The sequence below is a fragment of the Ranitomeya imitator genome, chromosome 1, assembly GCF_032444005.1.
Source record: "Ranitomeya imitator isolate aRanImi1 chromosome 1, aRanImi1.pri, whole genome shotgun sequence".
In the NCBI taxonomy this organism is placed as follows: domain Eukaryota; kingdom Metazoa; phylum Chordata; class Amphibia; order Anura; family Dendrobatidae; genus Ranitomeya; species Ranitomeya imitator.
The window spans coordinates 336,954,975-336,974,768 of NC_091282.1; the positions used below are offsets into that span (position 1 = coordinate 336,954,975).

A 19,794-nucleotide genomic window follows, 5' to 3' on the forward strand; every position below is an offset into this window, starting at 1 on the left:
CATCCGAATTAAAAAATATGCAAATTTTGGGTTACACTAATTATCTATAGTCACTCAATTTTCTCCTAAAGCAGAACATTTAGACGAAAACTTGTCAATGACACTGGGTTACTCATGAGTTGCAGTAAAATCACAGCAATGTTCACTATATACGCAGCCTTTCTTCCAATATAAAAAAACTGGGGAACTTCGAATTTGCTGCTCAGCTCACCGTATTTTCAACATACTAGTTTAATCGCCTCACTCTATTGTTTGATCATGTAAACTATTAGTCACTACCATTCTTTGCACGTCAAATGTTACTTGTGATAATATCAATTTTTTGCTGTGATTTTCACAAACCACAGTAATGCTACAGAGCAGGAGCTACACAGAAGTGGGAGTACCGCCTCGGACTTTCCAGCATCTGCAGCTCTTCTTTTGATTTGCCAGTCTGGCGCAACATCATAATTGCGGTATGTCGCGCATGTGACTTTGCATAAGGCAGCTAATCAAAATAAGAGATGTGGAATCCATCAGGTAAGAGTTAGAACCCCCACTTTCATGCATCGGCCATAGACCACTGTAATGGAAAATGATATTGTTTAATGTACCTTAAAGGGACTCTGTCACCTGAATTTGGAGGGAACAATTTTCAGCTATAGGGGCAGGGTTTTCGGGTGTTTGATTCACCCTTTCCTTACCCGCTGGCTGCATGCTAGCTGCAATATTGGATTGAAGTTAATTCTCTATCCTCCGTAGTACATAATCCAATATTGCATCCAGCATGCAGCCAGCGGGTAAGGAAAGGGTGAATCAAACACCCGAAAACCCCGCCCCTATGGCTGAAAATTGTTCCCTCCAAATTCAGGTGACAGAGTCCCTTTAAGGTAGCTGCTAGGCCAGTCTCTACATCTGAACATGGCCTAACAGTAAATTTCACATGGGAAGAGTGAGTTGCTGCTGGCCAATGGGGATTGGACAATCTACAGCTATATCAGAAGGACTAAACATTTTTTTGTACACCACTTTGTCACCATAGGTACAGATATTTTACCACCAAGATCTCAATACTCTACTACTGGCAAGGCCTGAAACTATAGCATTTTGTCAACTAATATACCCTGCTATGGTTTAACGTGTTGTCTGACTAACTTTCCATCAAACCACTGAGTCTCTCATTTTATAATTCCAGTTTATATTCTGCTTCGAGAGTAGCATGAGGGGCTCAGTGGTTAACACGGTTCCCTTGCAGTACTTGGGTCCTGGAATCAAATCCCAGCAACTTCTAGATAGAGGTTGTGCCTTCTCCCTGTGTTCAAGTGGGTTTCCTTCAGATACTCAGTTTGTTTCCGACATTCAAAGACATACTGATAGGGAATGTAAATTGGGAGTGATCACAACTAGAGATGAGCGAATTTGCACGGGTTCCCTCTTATTTGGCTAGCTATAGCGCTTGCCGAATAAGCTGCAGAGGGAACCCGGCTTCTTGGATCGCGCCGGCCGACCAGCTGATCGGCGCCGCAGTTGCATGTGTCGCGGCTGTGTCACAGTCATGACACATGCACGGAGAGCCCAACAAACAGGCTCTCCATGCATGTGTCGTGACTGTGATGCCAATCAGCTGATCGGCTGGTGCGATACAAGAAGTCGGATTCCCTCTGCAGCTTATTCGGCAAGCGCTATAGCTAGTCAAATAAGAGGGAACCCAAGCAAATTCGCTTATCTCTAGTCACAATATCTGTAAAGTGATGTGGAATATGTTGGCACTATATTAGCAATCATAATAAATAAGAAATAGTGATGAGCGAGTATACTCGTTGCTCTGGTTTTCCAGAGCACGCTTGGGTGGTCTCCAAGTATTTGCGACTGCTCGGAGATTTAGTTTTTATTGATGCAGCTGCATGATTTATGGCTGATAGACAGCTTGAATACATGTGGAGCTTCCCTAGCAACCAGGCAACCCCCACATGTACTCAGGCTGGCTAGCAGCCGTAAATCATTCAGCTGCTTCAACAAAAACTAAATCTCCGAGCAGTTACAAATACTCGAAGACCACCCGAGCGTGCTCTGGAAAACCCAAGCAACGAGTACACTCGCTCATCACTAATAAGAAAGTTTATAAAAAGTACTTTTGATCATAGAATATAGGAAAGTAATATAGGAAAGTAAAAAGATAATTTATGTAACATGAAAAGCATAAACATTTGATTAATGCTATGAGTTTTACCTTATTTGCTAGCGACCTATTAATTTTGTTAACAAGCCAGCTGAAGGATCTCCCATACATTGCTTTGGCAAGGGCATCACGGGCATAGTAAGCCAATTCTAAATTTAAAGGGCTGAGAACCTGGAGGTGACAATAAATACCTGAGATTATTAAAGGGAATCTGTCAGCAGGTCTTCGCTACATAATCTGAGAGCAGCATAATGTAGAGACAGAGAAACCCCTGATTCTTTCGATCTGCTGTTTACTGGACTGCTTGTCAATACAATTAGTGTTTGATCAGCAAGTTAAAGGCTTTAGTCCTGTATAATCCCTTTAATAGAAAGAACTATAGAATGATAATCTAACACATAACTTGAGAAAACAAACCTGCTCAGATCTAGCTTCAATCTTCTTGTGCGTTAGAGCTTCTTGTAAAATGGACACCGGAACACCAAGAAGCTGCAATAAGAAAAAAGAAAGCAAACCTTATTCACTTAGTCTTTTATATACAGTAGATATATATATCTATGTATATAATCGTCTAACATCCACTTCCGTCTGTTTGTTTGTCACAGAAATCCCGCGTCGCTGATTGGTCGTGGCCGGCTGGGCGCGACCAATAAGCGACAGGCACAGTCTGGCCGCGAATTGGCCCCTCCCTACTCCCCTCCAGTCATTGCCACCTCCATACTCCCCTCCAGTCAGCGCCCACATAGCATTTTAGCAGTCCGTTAAACGGACTGCATTACACCGCGGCATAACGCGGTTTAACACAGTCCGTTAACGCTGCCATTAACCCTGTAACCAGGCACATCGCCAACGCATGCCATACTGGGCATGCACTAGCGATGTGCCGTCATTCTGTGACGGACCCGGAAACGCTGCCTGCAGCATTTCCGGCTCCATTCCCGCTTTTGACAAGTGTGACCAACTTTTTACTATTGATACTGCTTATGCAGCATCAATAGTAAAAACATATAATGTTAAAAATAATTTTTTTTAAAATCGTGATATTCTCACCTTCCGGCGTCCCCGGCAGCTTTTCCTGCTCCTTGTGATGCTCCGGTCCCAGTAATGCTTTGCGGTAATGACCCCAGATGACGCATGCGGTTGTTAGCGGAAGGAATGCAGCAAAAAATTGCATTACTGTCTACGTGAACGCATGCGTTCACAAGCACATGCGTTTGCTTGCATTTGTGAACGCATGCGTTGCACCACAGGAAAACATGTCTAGACACTGATTAGCCACCCCCCACATACAAACTGATAAAAGGAGGGAGTGGGCATTTGCAGTCCACAACTCAGCAGGCTGGGAACAAGAGCAGACAGGCGCAGGAACCTGGGAAGAATCAACACTCTGAACAATGTGAGTATCGAAGCCAATATCTTTATTTTCTATTTTCTGTCTCTATATGTCCTAATTTCTGCCATTTTTTTCTTTCTGCATGCATCAGAATGTCATCTTCTTCTGGAGGAGGAGCAACGTCCTGGGCCTGCACAAGCCGAACATGTCAGTGAAGTGAGTACTCACCTCCTCAGATTGGTAAGTATTCACTGTCACATCTACACATGTGACAATTTTTTTTCCCTTTTTTAGAGCACTTCTTCCACTGCGGCAGAGGCTGAGCAGGAGCAGCGGGTTCACGGTCGGGTGGCAAGGCGGCAGCGTGTAAGTATACCTGGCTGACTGTTTATTGTATCCTCACTTTACTATTCTTGAATGTTCAATTATTTACTTTCCTCTTTCTTTACCTTTTTCTTCTTGACTCCTTTTTTTTTCTTGACTTTCAATATTCATGCCAGTTTTTTTGTCTCTGTTTTCTTTCTTTTCCTCATGTTAATCTCTTCAACATTAATGTCTTTTTTTATTTTTAAGGTTCCAGAACGGGATGACGACCTCATTGAAAACATCCTCCTAATCTCCCTGGTCCATGAGCGAGTCCCATTGTGGGACACCCGGGTTCCGCAGCACTCGGACAACGTGACGATCCGGCGGCTATGGAATGAGGTGGCCAAAGCGATGTGGGATGGCTGGGACAATGCCCCGACTCAGGTCCGAAATGCATTTTGTAAGTATTGCAATGCAGTGTGATGCAGCAGTGACCTTGGCCGTGATCACACAACTGTGTGTGATGAGAGAAACTCTCAGGAGTTTCTCTCATCACACACAGATGTGTGATCACGGTCGAAAGTCCATTGTCTAACCATTGTTTTTGTTTTTTTCAACAGTGCTCAAATTCAAAACACATTGCCGTTCGATGAAGGATCGCTTCAAAAAAGACCTTCATCAAGAGAGCCGGGTTCCTAGTGGTTCGGGAGCAAGGATCCGAAAATATAAATACCACCGCATTCTGGCATTTTTTAGACTGGTCCTTGCCCAGAGAACGTAAGTTTTTTTTTGTGTATTAGGTTGTGTTGCATTGCGATAATCTGTATGTTTCTATTCCACAGGAGTTGGCGTTTTGTAAATGTTTGGTATTAATTTTTTTTTTCTTCTTTTTTCACAGCACATGGAGCAGCACTCTTGACCCTGATTCTAGAGCGGTCCTTCATCAGACAGCCACGGACCCGTCCCAGCCATCCAGCAGCGCTGCATCAAGTGGGCCTGCCACACAAACTGGAGACCAGGAAGCTGGTCCATCAGGTGTTCCCCTGTCCCAGTCCTCTGCCTCTTTTTTTGTTCTCTTCCCAGCTGCGGCAGAGGGCCTCGGACAGGTCACTCATGCCTGAGTTTTTGCATATGAGCTCAGTCTGTCATGATGGACTCAAGGCGATGGGTGACCGACTAGATAGTGCCATAAACAATATGAATACACATATCCAGGAGGTCACCAAAAGCCTTGACCAAGTGAAAGCCGACCTCCAGAGGCCAGCACATCATTTTTTCAATCAAATTGAACAGGGCATGTTGGAACACCTTACTCCTGATCTCCAGCTTAGTGTCATGCAGGCCTGCAATGCTGCTTACGTGCAGGCTATGCAGCAGAGTTGGTATTTTCAGCAGACAGTGCCAACACTGTCACGCTTGACATCAATGCCGAGCTCTGCTGCATACCACTGCACGGCCACCTCCATTCCAAGCACAATGCCGGACACCACTACAGCACCACCACCATGTCGAATGCTGTTGGACAGCCCACTGCCACCACCATGACAACTGCTGCTCCTGCTTGGACCTCCTCCACTGCCACCACCATGCAGCAGCAGGACCCGGGCATGGCCTTCCGCTCCACCACCACAATGCAGCAGGACCCTGGCATGGCCTTCCTCTCCACCATGCAGCAGCAGGACTCTGGCATGGCCTTCCGCTCAACAACCATGCCACAGCAGCAGGACCCTGGCATGGCCTTCCAACCTCCAACAGCAACTATGCAGCAGCAGCAGCACAAAGACCCTGACAGTCTGGCCACTATGACCAGGCCGCAAGAAATGAGCCCGTCGAGGCTCCCCAGACCGCAGTGCCGATCCCAAAAAGGGAAAAAGAAACAGCGGACAATCTCTATTCCTCCCCCCTCACCTCCCAATGTGTCTGAAATGTCAGGTTTGTCTCACCCTTCCAGTGTGTCTCAGCCCTCTCATGTGTCAAGCCCCATCCCCGAACTCCCAGATCCCTCTACGTTGATTGCCCCTTCTCCTGCCACCCCTGCGTCGTCCACACTTAGCCAGGCCTCACAGCTACACACCCCCCAGTTCCGTCACTCTCCTCCAAGCAGGTGCAGTTAATTTTTTTTTGGATTTAAAATTAAGTAATAATGTTTTTTGCCCCCAATAATGTTTGGTTATTTGTGTATTTCGCCTTCAGCAACACACACCGTGCGCCTATAAAACACTGCGCCGCACACTTTTTTTTTTTTCCCACAAATCATAGCTCCATTAGTTAAAAAGTACAAGACTGCCACTTTGTGTGTTTGGTATAGAGCTATGAGGTGGCAAAAAAAAATATAACTTGTATTTTCTCCATAATCTCTTCAGTCTGATTAATCTGTGTCGCAGACTGAAGAGAAAATGGCGGTAATACAAAGCAGAACTATACTCAACAGGTCATGTGTCATAAATAGTGCGTTCATGATGCACAAAACTCTGCATCATGAACTCATTATATATCACACCTGACCTGGTGAGTAGAGAACTGCCTTGTATAACCTCCATTTTCTCTTCAGTGTACGTAATCTATTTCCCACAAACCGAAGAGACGATGTAGGTCATACAAGGCATATCTATACTCACCTGGACAGGTGTCAGAAATAGTTAATTCATGAGGCTGTTATTTGTGCAAATGAATTGATTATTTCTGACACCTGACTTGATGAGTGTATATCTGCTTTTCATTATACCTCCATCTTCTCTCCAGTCTGCGTCCAATAGATACTGCAGAACATGGACGTAATGACGTCAACTACCTTTCCACTATCAACATAAGTGGTTTTTAGAGGAAATACATAGGAGACTCGGTCAAGATAGCAAAACACAAATTTTATTAACAAAAAATATTATTAACATTTAAAACATAACTGGTACAGGCCAAAACCAAACAGGAAATTTTACACAATATTGTCTTGCCATGCCACACGTCCAATATCAGAATCAAAATAGGCAGCAAATTGGTCTCGCATGTGGCCAACTTCAACTGTTGACCACAGCGGGTGATGCTGGTAATCTGGCAATGGGTTTGCAATGGGTTCATCCAGTTCAATGTTGGGTCGCTCCTTAGCCACTATGTAATTGTGGAGAACCACACAGGCTTTGACCACCTCATCGACTGTCTCCATTTTTAGATTAATCACTGTCACAAGAATGCACCACTTTGAGACAAGACTCTCAAAGGTACACTCCACTGTTCTTCGGGCCCTGGTCAGTCTGTAGTTATAAATCCTTTTAGTATGGTTCAAATCCCGACAGGAATATGGCTTCAGTAGGTTTTCTGTTGTGAATTCTGCTCTTGGGCTCCCTCCGGTGGTTATGAGTGGTAGTGCTGCTGTCTTTGGATCGCAGCATTTATCAGGTGTGTCCACTTGGACAAATTGCAATTTGGTCTGGGCTATTTAGTCTTGCTTTATCCTTTAGTCAGTGCCAGTTGTCCATTGTTTTTGGAGGATTCACATCCCTGACTGGTCTCTCCTGTTTGCTGTTCTTTTCAACAAAGATAAGCTCTGGCTTTGTTTTTGCTGTCCACATGCTGTGGGCCTTATAGTTCTGTGCATTTTCATGTTTTGTCTTGTCCAGCTTTGTCTGTGTTAGGATTTTTTGCAGCCAAGCTGTATCTCTGGAGATGCAGATATACCCTCCATGTCTTTAGTCAGATGTGGAGTTTTGTATTTTCTGTGGTGGATATTTTCTAGTGTTTTAATACTGACCGCATAGTTCTCTGTCCTATTCTTTCTTTTTAGCTAGAAAGGCCTCCTTTGCTAATCCTGATTTCAGTCTGCGTATGTCATTTCCCTCTCCTCTCACAGTCAATATTTGTGGGGGGCTGTCTATCCTTTGGGGATTTTCTCTGAGGCAAGATAGTTTTCCCGTTTCTATCTTTAGGGGAAGTTAGTCCTTAGGCTGTGTCGAGGTGTCTAGGGAGTGTTAGGTACATCCCACGGCTACTTCTAGTTGCGGTGCTAAGTTCAGGGTCTGCGGTCAGTACAGGTACCACCTTCTCCAGAGTACGTCACATGCTGCTCCTAGGCCACCAGATCATAACAGTTTTCACACATCTGAAAGGCCTCATCCCCAACCATAACAAATGGCATCGGTGGGCCTTGAGTGTTGGGGAGAGGTCATGACAGTGGAAAATTAAAATTTCTTCCATACACACGTCGGCCCATATCCGAGTTCTTGAAAGTCTGTGAGTCATTCCCACGGCCAAAAGCTCCAATGTCCACGGCGATGAAGCCACAGTCCGCATCTGCTATTGCCATGAGCACAACTGAAAAATATTTTTTGTAGTTGAAGTACTCCGATCCAGTTCTGGTGGGTTTGATAATGCGTATGTGCTTTCCATCCACCGCTGCCAAACAGTTGGGGAAATCACACACACTCCAGAATTTTTCAGCAATTTCAATCCACATGTCCTCCGTGGGTAGGGGTATAAACTCATCCCGGAGATTATTCCACAAAGCCCGGCAGGTGTCCGCAACTATTCCAGACAGGGTGGAAATTCCAAGCCGGTACTGAAAGTGGAGGGATGATAAGCTCTTTCCGGTTGCCAGAAATCTGAAATAAGAATAAAAAAATAAATTTACAATCAATTCCATTTATGGTGGTGTTTAGCTAAAGACCTAAAGAAAATACAAATAATACATGGCAGACCAATAATAATTATGACTGGCATTTGTTTAGAATTATTACGTACCTTAATGTAACCAGGAGACGTTCCTCTGCTGGAGTCGCTATACGGAGCTGGGTGTCCTGTCTCCGGATGGCTCCTTGGACACGACCAAGCAAATCCTGGAAAGAGTCTTGAGACATTCTGGTATATTCCGGGAATTTGTCCTGGTTGGCATTAAGCTCGCCATATAGCGTGTGGTAGGCTCCACGGCTCTCCCGGAGTTCAATAATGGGGTGTCACCAAAAGTGTCCTTCTCTGTCGTACTCTATTTCTTTGTTGCTCCCAAGCAAACGCACAGGCAAGAAACAGCTTGATGCTTAAATCCAGGTTGAAATAAAAGCTCTCCAAGCGAAGATCCATCATGACACAGGATACAGTAGCAAACTGTGAAGATTTCAGCAGTCCAAGGGTCTGTATATAGATATCCCATAATACACACCCACTGTAGTCCCATTGGCGGTGTCCGTTTATCTAGATTTTGTTTCTGTTAAAATTTTTCACCATGCATACAAAAAACGCAAACGCATGCAAAACGCATGGAAAAGCGTGAAAACACAGCGTTTTTTTAAACGCATGCGTTAACGTATGCGTCTAAAAAACGCTGCGTTTGTACATGTTTCAAAGCAGTTTTTCCTTCATTTGCGGTTGCGGATTAAACGCTGCAGATTCTAACGCAAATGTGAAACTAGCCTAAGAAAGTTGGTGACGTGTTCAATACTTATTTCACCCACTGTATGTATATAAAACATATACTGTACCAGTCAAATGTTTGAACTCATCTGTACATGCAGTGGCTTTCCTCGTTCATATTGGAATTTTGCACTTTGTAGCTTAAGACTGGGCAGCAATCCCACAAAGGAGACATATGGAAACAAGGAGTAAAGTAACATATTTGAAATCAACTAAAATATGTGTTAAACCTTAGATTCCTAAAAGTATACCCTTTGACTGAAGTATGACAGTGTGGGGGTGAGTTATTGATGATTTATTCCAAATTAAAGGCATATATATCCAGCATGGCAATGACCCAAAACACCTGCAGGCTATGTAAGGGCTTTGTGACCAAGAATGAGATAGGTGTAGTTGTTAGTGATGAGTGAGTATACTCATTGCTCGGGTTTTCCCGAGCACGCTAGGGGGATCTCCGAGTATTTGTTAGTGCTCGGAGATTTAGTTTTCCTCGCCTCAGCTGCATGATGTATGGCTGCTGGACAGCTTGAATACATGTGGGGATTTCCTAGCAACCAGGCAACCCCCACATGTACTCAGCCTGTCCAGCAGCCGTAAATCATGCAGCTGCGGCAAGGAAAACTAAATCACTGAACTCTAACAAATACTTGGAGATCACCCGAGCGTGCTTGGGAAAACCCGAGCAACGAGTTTACTCGCTCATCACTAGTAGTTATGCATCCGATGACATAGTTTCTACAATCGCCTGACTTCAGCCCAAATTAGATTGTTTCGGATTACTTCAACCACTGGGAACTCCTTCAACACTGTTGGAAAGTAATTCCAGGAGACCTTATGAAGCTGCTTAACCCCTTCACGACATGCGCCGTACATCTACTGCGCATGCCGTGAATCCCCCTTTGATGTGGGCTCCGGCGGTGAGCCCACATCAAAGTCGCGACATGTCAGCTGTTTTGTACAGCTGACATGTGCGCGCAATAGCGGCGGGTGAAATCGCTATTCACCCGCCGCTATTAACCTGTTAAATGCCGCTGTCAAACACAGACAGCGGCATTTAACTACCGCATCCGGCCGGGCGGCCGGATATGACGTCATCGCCGACCCCCGTCACATGATCGGGGGTCGGCGATGCATCAGGAAGGTAACCATAGAGGTCCTTGAGACCTCTATGGTTACTGATGCAGGTCTGCTGTGAGCGCCCTCCTGTGGTCGGCGCTCACAGCACACCTGCATTTCTGCTACATAGCAGCGATCTGATGATCGCTGCTATGTAGCAGAGCCGATCAGGCTATGCCAGCTTCTAGCCTCCCATGGAGGCTATTGAAGCATGGCACAAGTAAAAAAAAAATGTTTTTAAAAATATGAAAAAAATATAAAAAATATAAAAGTTTAAATCACCCCCCTTTCGCCCCATCCTAAATAAAACAATAAAAAAAAACACAAACCTACACGTATTTGGTATCGCCGTGTTCAGAATCGCCCGATCTATCAATTAAAAAAAAGCATTAACCTGATCGCTAAACGGCGTAGCGAGAAAAAAATCCGAAATGCCAGAATTACGTTTTTTTGGTCGCCGCGACATTGCATTAAAATGCAATAACGGGCGATCAAAAGAACGTATTTGCACAAAAATTGTATCAATAAAAACGTCAGCTTGGAACGCAAAAAATAAGCCCTCAACCGACCCCAGATCACGAAAAATGGAGATACTACGGGTATCGGAAAATGGCGCAATTTTTTTTTTTTTTTAGCAAAGTTTGGAATTTTTTTTCACCACTTAGATAAAAAATAACCTAGTCATGTTAGGTGTCTATGAACTCGTAATGACCTAGAGAATCATAATGGCAGGTCAGTTTTAGCATTTAGTGAACCTAGCAAAAAAGCCAAACAAAAAACAAGTGTGGGATTGCACTTTTTTTGCAATTTCACCGCACTTGGAATTTTTTTCCCGTTTTCTAGTAAAAGACATGGTAAAACCAATGGTGTCGTTCAAAAGTACAACTTGTCCCGCAAAATATAAGCCCTCACATGACCATATTGACGGAAAAATAAAAAAGTTATGGCTCTGGGAACGAGGGAAGCGAAAAACGAACACGCAAAAATGAAAAAGGGCCGCGACTTGAAGGGGTTAAGAGAATGCCAAGGGTGTGTACAGCTGTCATCAGAGTAAAAAAGAGCACTTTGAGGAATCATAAATTCCTCACATATTCTGTTTTGTTTCACACGTTTCTTTACTCATTGTTTTCATATGTGTCCATTCATGAATTTTCTGCCATCACCTTTAATCTACATTGTGCATATTCCAATAAAAACAAGGAAAATCATTGCAAGAACAGGTGTGTCCAAACTTTTGATTGATACTGTAATTAATAAGGAACTTGAAACCAACATCATCACTTAGTTATATTGACAAAAAAATCTCATGGAATAAGAACAATAGTTTCATTGCGATGTTTGTAAACTTACTGTGTCACACTAAATCTATTTATTATTCTTTTAAGGGGAATATGTGTCATCGCAAAATGACCTACTGTTAAATCAGTTTTTTTTATATTAAATTTATTTTCAAAACATTTTTGGCAGTTTTTTTACATTTCACTATTACAAATATAAATTAGAAATCTTGCAATTTTCACGCTAGCTACACTAACAATTCTTGTTGTTTCAGGAAGCTCACATGTACATTAGCAGCAATAGACTGACTTTGACCTTATATTTTGTATTGAAGAATCTAATGAATAAACCCAAAGATCATTGTTGAGGAGCTGTGGCATCACCTATTGACCTGCTGTGATTGGTGGATCATGGGTTATCAGCAGTATACAGAGGTGTTACCTGACTTGGTACCCCTGCATCTGATGATAACGATACTGCGGAAAACTCTTCCTGAAAGGACGGGAAGTATGAGTCTAAAATAGTGTGAAGGAAATATATAATCAATAAGGGAAATCATAATAGCAGTAGAGTTACATTTAGACGACACAAGGGTCAGACTGCATATACCTGTATTGTAAGGACCAAGGTGCTTTTGCTGCAGGTAGGTGTCAATCCTGGCAATTTAGCTCCTGTATTCTAAGCTTAGAGAGGGGTTAGCAAATGGACTGTATTAGAAGGTGTAGGAAGACACAAGTATTTGAAAGGGCACAACGTGGCTCATCGTCCATTCATACTCAGCATCGTTTAAATAGACCAATTGAGGTCATCCTGAAAATATGAGCCTATGGTCCTGACTATAAAAAGTTGGGTTACACAAAGAGAAGTATTCACATGTGGTGGAAGCTGAAAGGCTAATATGCTCCATGATTTACTCTCCTACCCTCAGGGAAAACAGGATACTGCAGACTGAGACGGTTACAGTATTTTTCAGACTATAAGACTTTTTTCCTTCAAAAATGTGGAGGAAAAGGGGGGATGCGTCTTATGGTCCGGATGTACCGCCTCTGGCTGTGGTGGGGAGGTGGGGGAGCAGCATCGGTGGAGCAGTGGGTCACAGGAGGCTGGAGCCAGCTGCTGCGGCTAACTCCTGTTCCCGCTGCTAAATAGAAATGAATATTCACTGCATTCCACACCCATGGGCATGGAGGGAAATTAATATTCCTTTCTCTTTAAAAGCGTCTTGGTATGATTGGCCCCCAGCCTCGGTGCTGGTATACATGGCCCCATCCTTATGATTGGCCACCACCCACCCCCATCCTGGTAAGCAAGGCCCCATCAGAAAACATTCAAAAAAGCAAACCATTACACACACCTTCCCGGTGCTCCCTCACAGCATCTTGTTCCGATGCCAGCAGCTGCTTTATGCTTGTAAGCAGCACATGGCAGGGACGCTGACATTGTGCGTGCTCCTGAAGAGCAATTAATACTCACTGCTCTCTGCGTGCACAGTCCTGGCGTGGGGAGCAGTGAGTATTCCAGCAGCTGTGCTCTGCTTGTGAGCAGTGCGTGACGTCCCTGCCATGCGCTGCTTACAACCATAAAGTAGCTGCTGGCACCAGAACAAGATGATACGAGGGAGCGCCGGTAGGCAAGTCAAATTTTTTAATTTTTTTATGTTTTCTGAAGGAGCCATGTATACCAGGATGGGGGTGGGTGGGGGCCAATCATAAGGATGGGTCCATGCATACCAGGATGGGGGTGGTTGGGGGCCAATCATACGGATTGGGCCATGCATACCAGGACTGGGATGAGGGCCAATCATACCAGAATAGGGATGAGGCCGTATATACCAGGAGGAGATGGGGGTCTTGCATACCAGGATAAGGATGGGGCCATGCATACTAGGATGGAATGAAGGCCCTGCATACCAGGATAGGGATGGGGCCATGCATACTAGGATAGGGATGAGGGCGTTCATTCCTTCCAGGATAGAGATGAAGGGGACCATTCCTACCAGAATAGGGATGAGGGGTCCATGCACATCAGGATAGGGATGAGGGGGCATGCATACCAGGATAGGGATGAGGGGGCCATGCATACCAGGATAGGGATGAGGGAGCCATGCATAGCAGGGTAAGGATGTGGGGGCCATGTGTATCAGGATAGGGATGAGGGGAACATATACACACGTAGTCAAGATTGTTGGTACCCCTCATTTAATGACAGAAAAATCCACAATGGTCACAAAAGAACTTGAATCTGACAAAAGCAATAATAAATAAAAGATCTATGAAAATGAACAAATTAAAGTCAGACATTGCTTTTCAACCACGCTTACACAGAATAAAAAAAAAAACTCATGAAATAGACCTGGACAGAAATGATGGTACTCTTGAAAATAATGTGACAAAAGGGACATGTTAAATCAAGGTGTGTCCACTAACTAGCATCACTGGTGTCTACAGTCTTGGAATCAGTGAGTGGGCCTGTATATAGGGCTACAGATACTCACTGTGCTGTTTGGTGATTATGTTCTGGGGCTGCTTTGCTGCATCTGGCACAGGGTGTCTAGAATCTGTGCATGGTACAATGAAATCTCAAGACTATCAAGGGATTCTATAGAGAAATGTGCTGTCCAGTGTCAGAAAGCTTGGTCTCAGTTGCAGGTCATGGGTCTTGCAACAGGATAATGACCCACTCAACATGGACCAGAGGAAGCGAAGGAAAGAATCGTCTCAGGAGATTAGAAAGAAAATTATAGACAAACATGGTAAAGGTAAAAGTTATAAGACCATCTCCAAGCAGCTTGATGTTCCTGTGACTACATTTGCACATATTATTTAGAAATGTAAGATCCATGGGACAGTAGCCAACCTCCCTAGACGTGGCCCGCATGAGGAAAATTGCTGACAAATCAAAGAGACGGATAATACGAATGGTAACAAAAGAGCCCAGAAACATTTCTAAACAGATGAAAGGTGAACTTCAAGCTCAAGGAGCGTCAGTGTCAGATCGCACCATCCATCGTTGTATGAGCCAAAGTGGACTTCATGGGAGACAACCAAGAAGGACACCATTGTTGAAAAAAAAAATCATAAAAAAGCCAGACTGGAATTTGCCAAACTACATGTTGACAAGCCATAATGCTTCTGGGAGAATGTCCTATGGACAGATGAGACAAACATTGAACTTTTTGGCAAGGCACATCAGCTCTATGTTCACAGATGGAAAAATGAAGTGCTGCGCCCCAGTGTCCTGGTCGTCGCAGTGATGTCATTATCCTTTCAGGGGAGAAGTGATGTCATGTCTGAAGGCAATGAAAGACAACCACATCCAGGTATTACACACATACAACATGTTCACACTCCAGACCAGAAGGGGGAGCTCTAAGCCTGTTTAGGGTGAACTTCCCTGTTTAACATCCTGATCTGGAGGGAAAGAGTTCAGTTCCTGCCAGGCAGACAGAAGAAGAGGAGCTCTGCTGGCATGACGTGCTGTAACTCCTGGGAAAGGACACAAAAAGGTGAACATCCTGCAGAGAGTGTGCAGGAAAGCAGGGCACAGGAGAGAGAAATACCAGAGGGAGATCAGCCAGGAACAAGCTGCTCCTTTCTGAAGCGCAGGAGCCGGTAGCCAGGGACACCGAGGGAGCAACTGTCTTTAAGCCTTGCTCCAGAGACTGGCAGGGCAGTCAATTCCAAGTTAGCTGTCCGACCTAAACACCTAAGAAGACACGGTGGCAACTTGTGGGGGTCGGGGCGTCTCTAGTGTCCCTGTAAACAAGCCTCAGGCCATCAGTCATACGGGTTTGTCCTATCCACACCATCTAGGGGACAGAGAGGAAGAAATAACATCCAGAACATACACAAGAGTTGTGAGGACTAGGGTTGAGCGAAACGGGTCGTTCATTTTCAAAAGTCGCCGACTTTTGGCAAAGTCGGGTTTCATGAAACCCGATCCGACCCCTGTGCGGGGTCGGCCATGCGGTACGCGACTTTCGCGCCAAAGTCGCGTTTCAATGACGCGAAAAGCGCCATTTCTCAGCCAATGAAGGTAAACGCAGAGTGTGGGCAGCGTGATGACATAGGTCCTGGTCCCCACCATCTTAGAGAAGGGCATTGCAGTGATTGGCTTGCTGTCTGCGGCGTCACAGGGGCTATAAAGGGGCGTTCCCGCCGACCGCCATGTTACTGCTGCTGATCTGAGCTTAGGGAGAGGTTGCTGCCGCTTCGTCAGAAGCAGGGATAGCGTTAGGCAGGGTCCATTAACCACCAAACCGCTTGTGCTGTAGCGATTTCCACTGCCCAACACCACCTTCGGTGTGCAGGGACAGTGGAAGCTACATTTTTTTTTTTCCCCCTCAGCGCTGTAGCTCATTGGGCTGCCCTAGAAGGCTCCCTGATAGCTGCATTGCTGTGTGTATGCCGCTGTGCAAACCAACTGCTTTTTTCAAAGCACAAATCCTCTTGTTCCTTCCTTTCTGCACAGCTATCTTTTTGGTTTGTACACACTTTTTATTTAATTTGTGCACCAGTCCACTCCTTATTGCTGCCTGCCATACCTGGCTGAGATTACTGCAGGGAGATAGTAATTGAAGGACACTCCCTGTTTTTTTTTTTTTTTTGTGGGAGATTAAGATTGACATTTCTGCTAGAGTGCCATCCCTGTCTGTGTCATCTCTCACTCAGTGGGCCATAGAAAGCCTATTTATTTTTTTGCTTGATTTGGGTTCTAAAATCTACCTGAAAAAATCACTACATCAATCAGTGGGAGAAAAATATTGGCCTCAGGGCTTGTGTGCCACTCCTGACTCCTGTGTGCATCATCACTCACTCAGTGGGCCATAGAAAGCCCATTTTTTTTTTTTTTTTGCTTTATTTGGGTTCTAAATTCTACCTGAAAAAAATCAATAAATCAATCAGTGGGAGATTAATATTGGCCTTTGGGCTTGTGTGCCAGTCCTAAGCGTGCCATCTCTCTCTCTCAGATAGTGGGCCATAGAAAGCCTATTTATTTTTTTTATTTTTTTATTGGGTTTATAAATTTTCCCTGGAAAAAAAAAAAAAAGTGGGAGATTAATATTGGCCTCTGGGCTTGTGTGCCAGTTCTGAGCGTGCCATCTCTCTCACAAATAGTGGGCCATAGAAAGCCTATTTATTTATTTTTTTTTGGTTTTATAAATTCTCCCTTAAAAAAAAAAAGGGAGATTAATATTGGCCTTTGGGCTTGTGTGCCAGTCCTAAGCGTGCCATCTCTCTCTGTCTCTCAGATAGTGGGCCATAGAAAGCCTATTTATTATTTTTTTTATTGGGTTTATAAATTTTCCCTGGAACAAAAAAAAAAAAGTGGGAGATAAATATTGGCCTCTGGGCTTGTGTGCCACTCCTGACTCCTGTGTGCGTCATCTCTCACTCAGTGGGCCATAGAAAGCCTTTTTTTGTTTTATTTGTTTTCTAAATTCTCCCTGAAAAAATCATTTTATTTTATTTGGTTTCTAAATTCCTCCTGAAAAAATCATTTTATTCTATTTTTTTTTTCCTAAAGTCTCCCTGAAAAAAAAAAAAAAAAAAAACAATCAGTGGGAGATTAATATTGCCCTTTCTGCTTGTGTGCCAGTCTTGACTCCTGGGTGTGCCATCTCTCTCTCTCTCTCTCCAATTGTGGGCCATAGAAAGCCTATTATTTTTTTTAGCTTGATTTGGGTTCCAAAATCTACCTGAAAAAATCACTACATCAATCAGTGGGAGATAAATATTGGCCTCTGGGCTTGTGTGCCACTCCTGACTCCTGTGTGCGTCATCTCTCACTCAGTGGGCCATAGAAAGCCTTTTTTTGTTTTATTTGTTTTCTAAATTCTCCCTGAAAAAATCATTTTATTTTCTTTGGTTTCTAAATTCTTCCTGAAAAAATCATTTTATTCTATTTTTTTTTTTCCTAAAGTCTCCCTGAAAAAAAAAAAAAACAAACAAATCAGTGGGAGATTAATATTGCCCTTTCTGCTTGTGTGCCAGTCTTGACTCCTGGGTGTGCCATCTCTCTCTCTCTCTCCAATTGTGGGCCATAGAAAGCCTATTATTTTTTTTAGCTTGATTTGGGTTCCAAAATCTACCTGAAAAAATCACTACATCAATCAGTGGGAGATAAATATTGGCCTCTGGGCTTGTGTGCCACTCCTGACTCCTGTGTGCGTCATCTCTCACTCAGTGGGCCATAGAAAGCCTTTTTTTGTTTTATTTGTTTTCTAAATTCTCCCTGAAAAAATCATTTTATTTTATTTGGTTTCTAAATTCTTCCTGAAAAAAATCATTTTATTCTATTATTTTTTTTTCCTAAAGTCTCCCTTAAAAAAAAAAAAAATCAAATCAGTGGGAGATTAATATTTACATTTGTGCTTCAGTGACAGTCCTGCGTGTGTGGCATCTCTCTCATTTGTTGCCACCAACAACAGAGTGTGTAACATTGTGCCTGATTTTCGTTGTGGTCTCACTCACCTGTAAAGGGGTAGCTAAATCATACTGAAGTTATAGCTCACCGTGTAATTTGTGTGACAGCAACAAATACCGTTAGTTTGTTTACGTTTTTAAAACAATGAGGAAGTATGGTGGAAGAGGTCGTGGCTGGGGGCGTTCATTGTCAGCTGGTAATGAGGGTAGTGGTAGTGGTGGAGCATCAGCTGGTCGTGGGAAAAAAAATATTGCACCTAAGTCTGGAGCTGTGGAGCCAGGTTCGTCGTCTGGCTACACAAGGCCTCGAACGCTCCCTTTTCTGGGAGTAGGAAAACCGCTTTTAAAGCCGGAGCAGCAAGAGCAAGTTTTGGCTTATCTTGCTGACTCAGCCTCTAGCTCTTTTGCCTCCTCTCGTGAAACTGGTAAATGTCAAAGCAGCGCGTCGTTAGTGGATGTTCACGGTCAGGGACAAGTCGCTTCCTTGTCCTCTTCAGCAAAAACAACAACAGAGAAGAATGCAGCAGGCGACACAACGGGTTACTCCATGGAGCTCTTTACACATACCGTCCCTGGCTTAGAAAGTGAAGCAGTTAACAGTCCATGCCCATTACAAGTTGAATCTGACATGGAGTGCACTGATGCACAGCCACAGCCAGACTACTATGCTGGTCCTTTGACTCAGACCACAACATTGCCCTCGCAGGGTGCTGATCAAGAATCAGACCCTGATGAGACTATGTTGCCCCATCACGAACGCTATACCACCGACCGACACGGTGACACAGACGAAGTTGCACACGAGCTACAAGAAGAGGTAATAGATGACCCAGTTCTTGACCCCGATTGGCAGCCATTGGGGGAACAGGGTGCAGGCGGCAGCAGTTCTGAAGCGGAGGAGGAGGGGCCGCAGCAGGCATCAACATCGCAACAAGTTCCATCTGCCGGGCCCGTATCTTGCCCAAAACGCGTGGCAAAGCCAAAACCTGTTGGAGGACAGCGTGGCCATCCGGTTAAAGCTCAGTCTGCAATGCCTGAAAAGGTATCCGATGCTAGAAAGAGTGCAGTCTGGCATTTTTTTAAACAACATCCAATTGATCAGCGCAAAGTCATCTGTCAAAAATGTTCAACTACCTTAAGCAGAGGACAGAATCTGAAAAGTCTCAATACAAGTTGCATGCATAGACATTTAACCACCATGCATTTGCAAGCCTGGACTAACTACCAAACGTCCCTTAAGGTTGTAGCACCCTCGGCCAATGAAGCTAGTCAGCAACGCAACATCCCTTCCGGCAGTGAAGGGCCACCATTTTCCGCACCACATGCAGTATCTGTGCAGGTTTCTTTGCCAGGCCAAAGCAGTCAGGGTCAGGGAATCACCAGTTTCGTAGTAGGAAACACTGCATCTAGGGCACCGGTGGCAACAATACCATCTCCCACCGTCTCTCAGTCTGCCATGTCCACCGGCACCCCCGCTAGTTCCACGATCTCCAGCTCTCCAGTCCAGCTCACCCTACATGAGACTATGGTTAGAAAAAGGAAGTACTTAGCCTCGCATCCGCGTACACAGGGTTTGAACGCACACATAGCTAGACTAATCTCGTTAGAGATGATGCCCTACCGCTTAGTTGAAAGCGAAGCTTTCAAAGCCCTGATGGACTACGCTGTACCACGCTACGAGCTACCCAGTCGACACTTTTTTTCCAGAAAAGCCATCCCAGCCCTCCACCAGCATGTTAAAGAGCGCATCGTCCATGCACTTAGGCAATCTGTGAGCACAA

At 44.4% G+C, this 19,794-nt stretch overlaps 1 protein-coding gene across 1 annotated transcript in view; it reads right to left on the reverse strand.

The window, feature by feature from the left end:
* MYO1H (myosin IH) overlaps nucleotides 1-19,794 on the reverse strand; it is a 209,884-nt gene that overhangs the window by 155,332 nt on the left and 34,758 nt on the right. The window contains exons 8-9 of the mRNA XM_069759473.1: nucleotides 2,576-2,647; nucleotides 2,210-2,329 (exon numbers count right to left, since the gene is read on the reverse strand). Of these exons, the coding sequence (XP_069615574.1) occupies nucleotides 2,210-2,329; nucleotides 2,576-2,647 (192 nt within the window). The remainder of the gene's footprint in view (nucleotides 1-2,209; nucleotides 2,330-2,575; nucleotides 2,648-19,794) is intronic.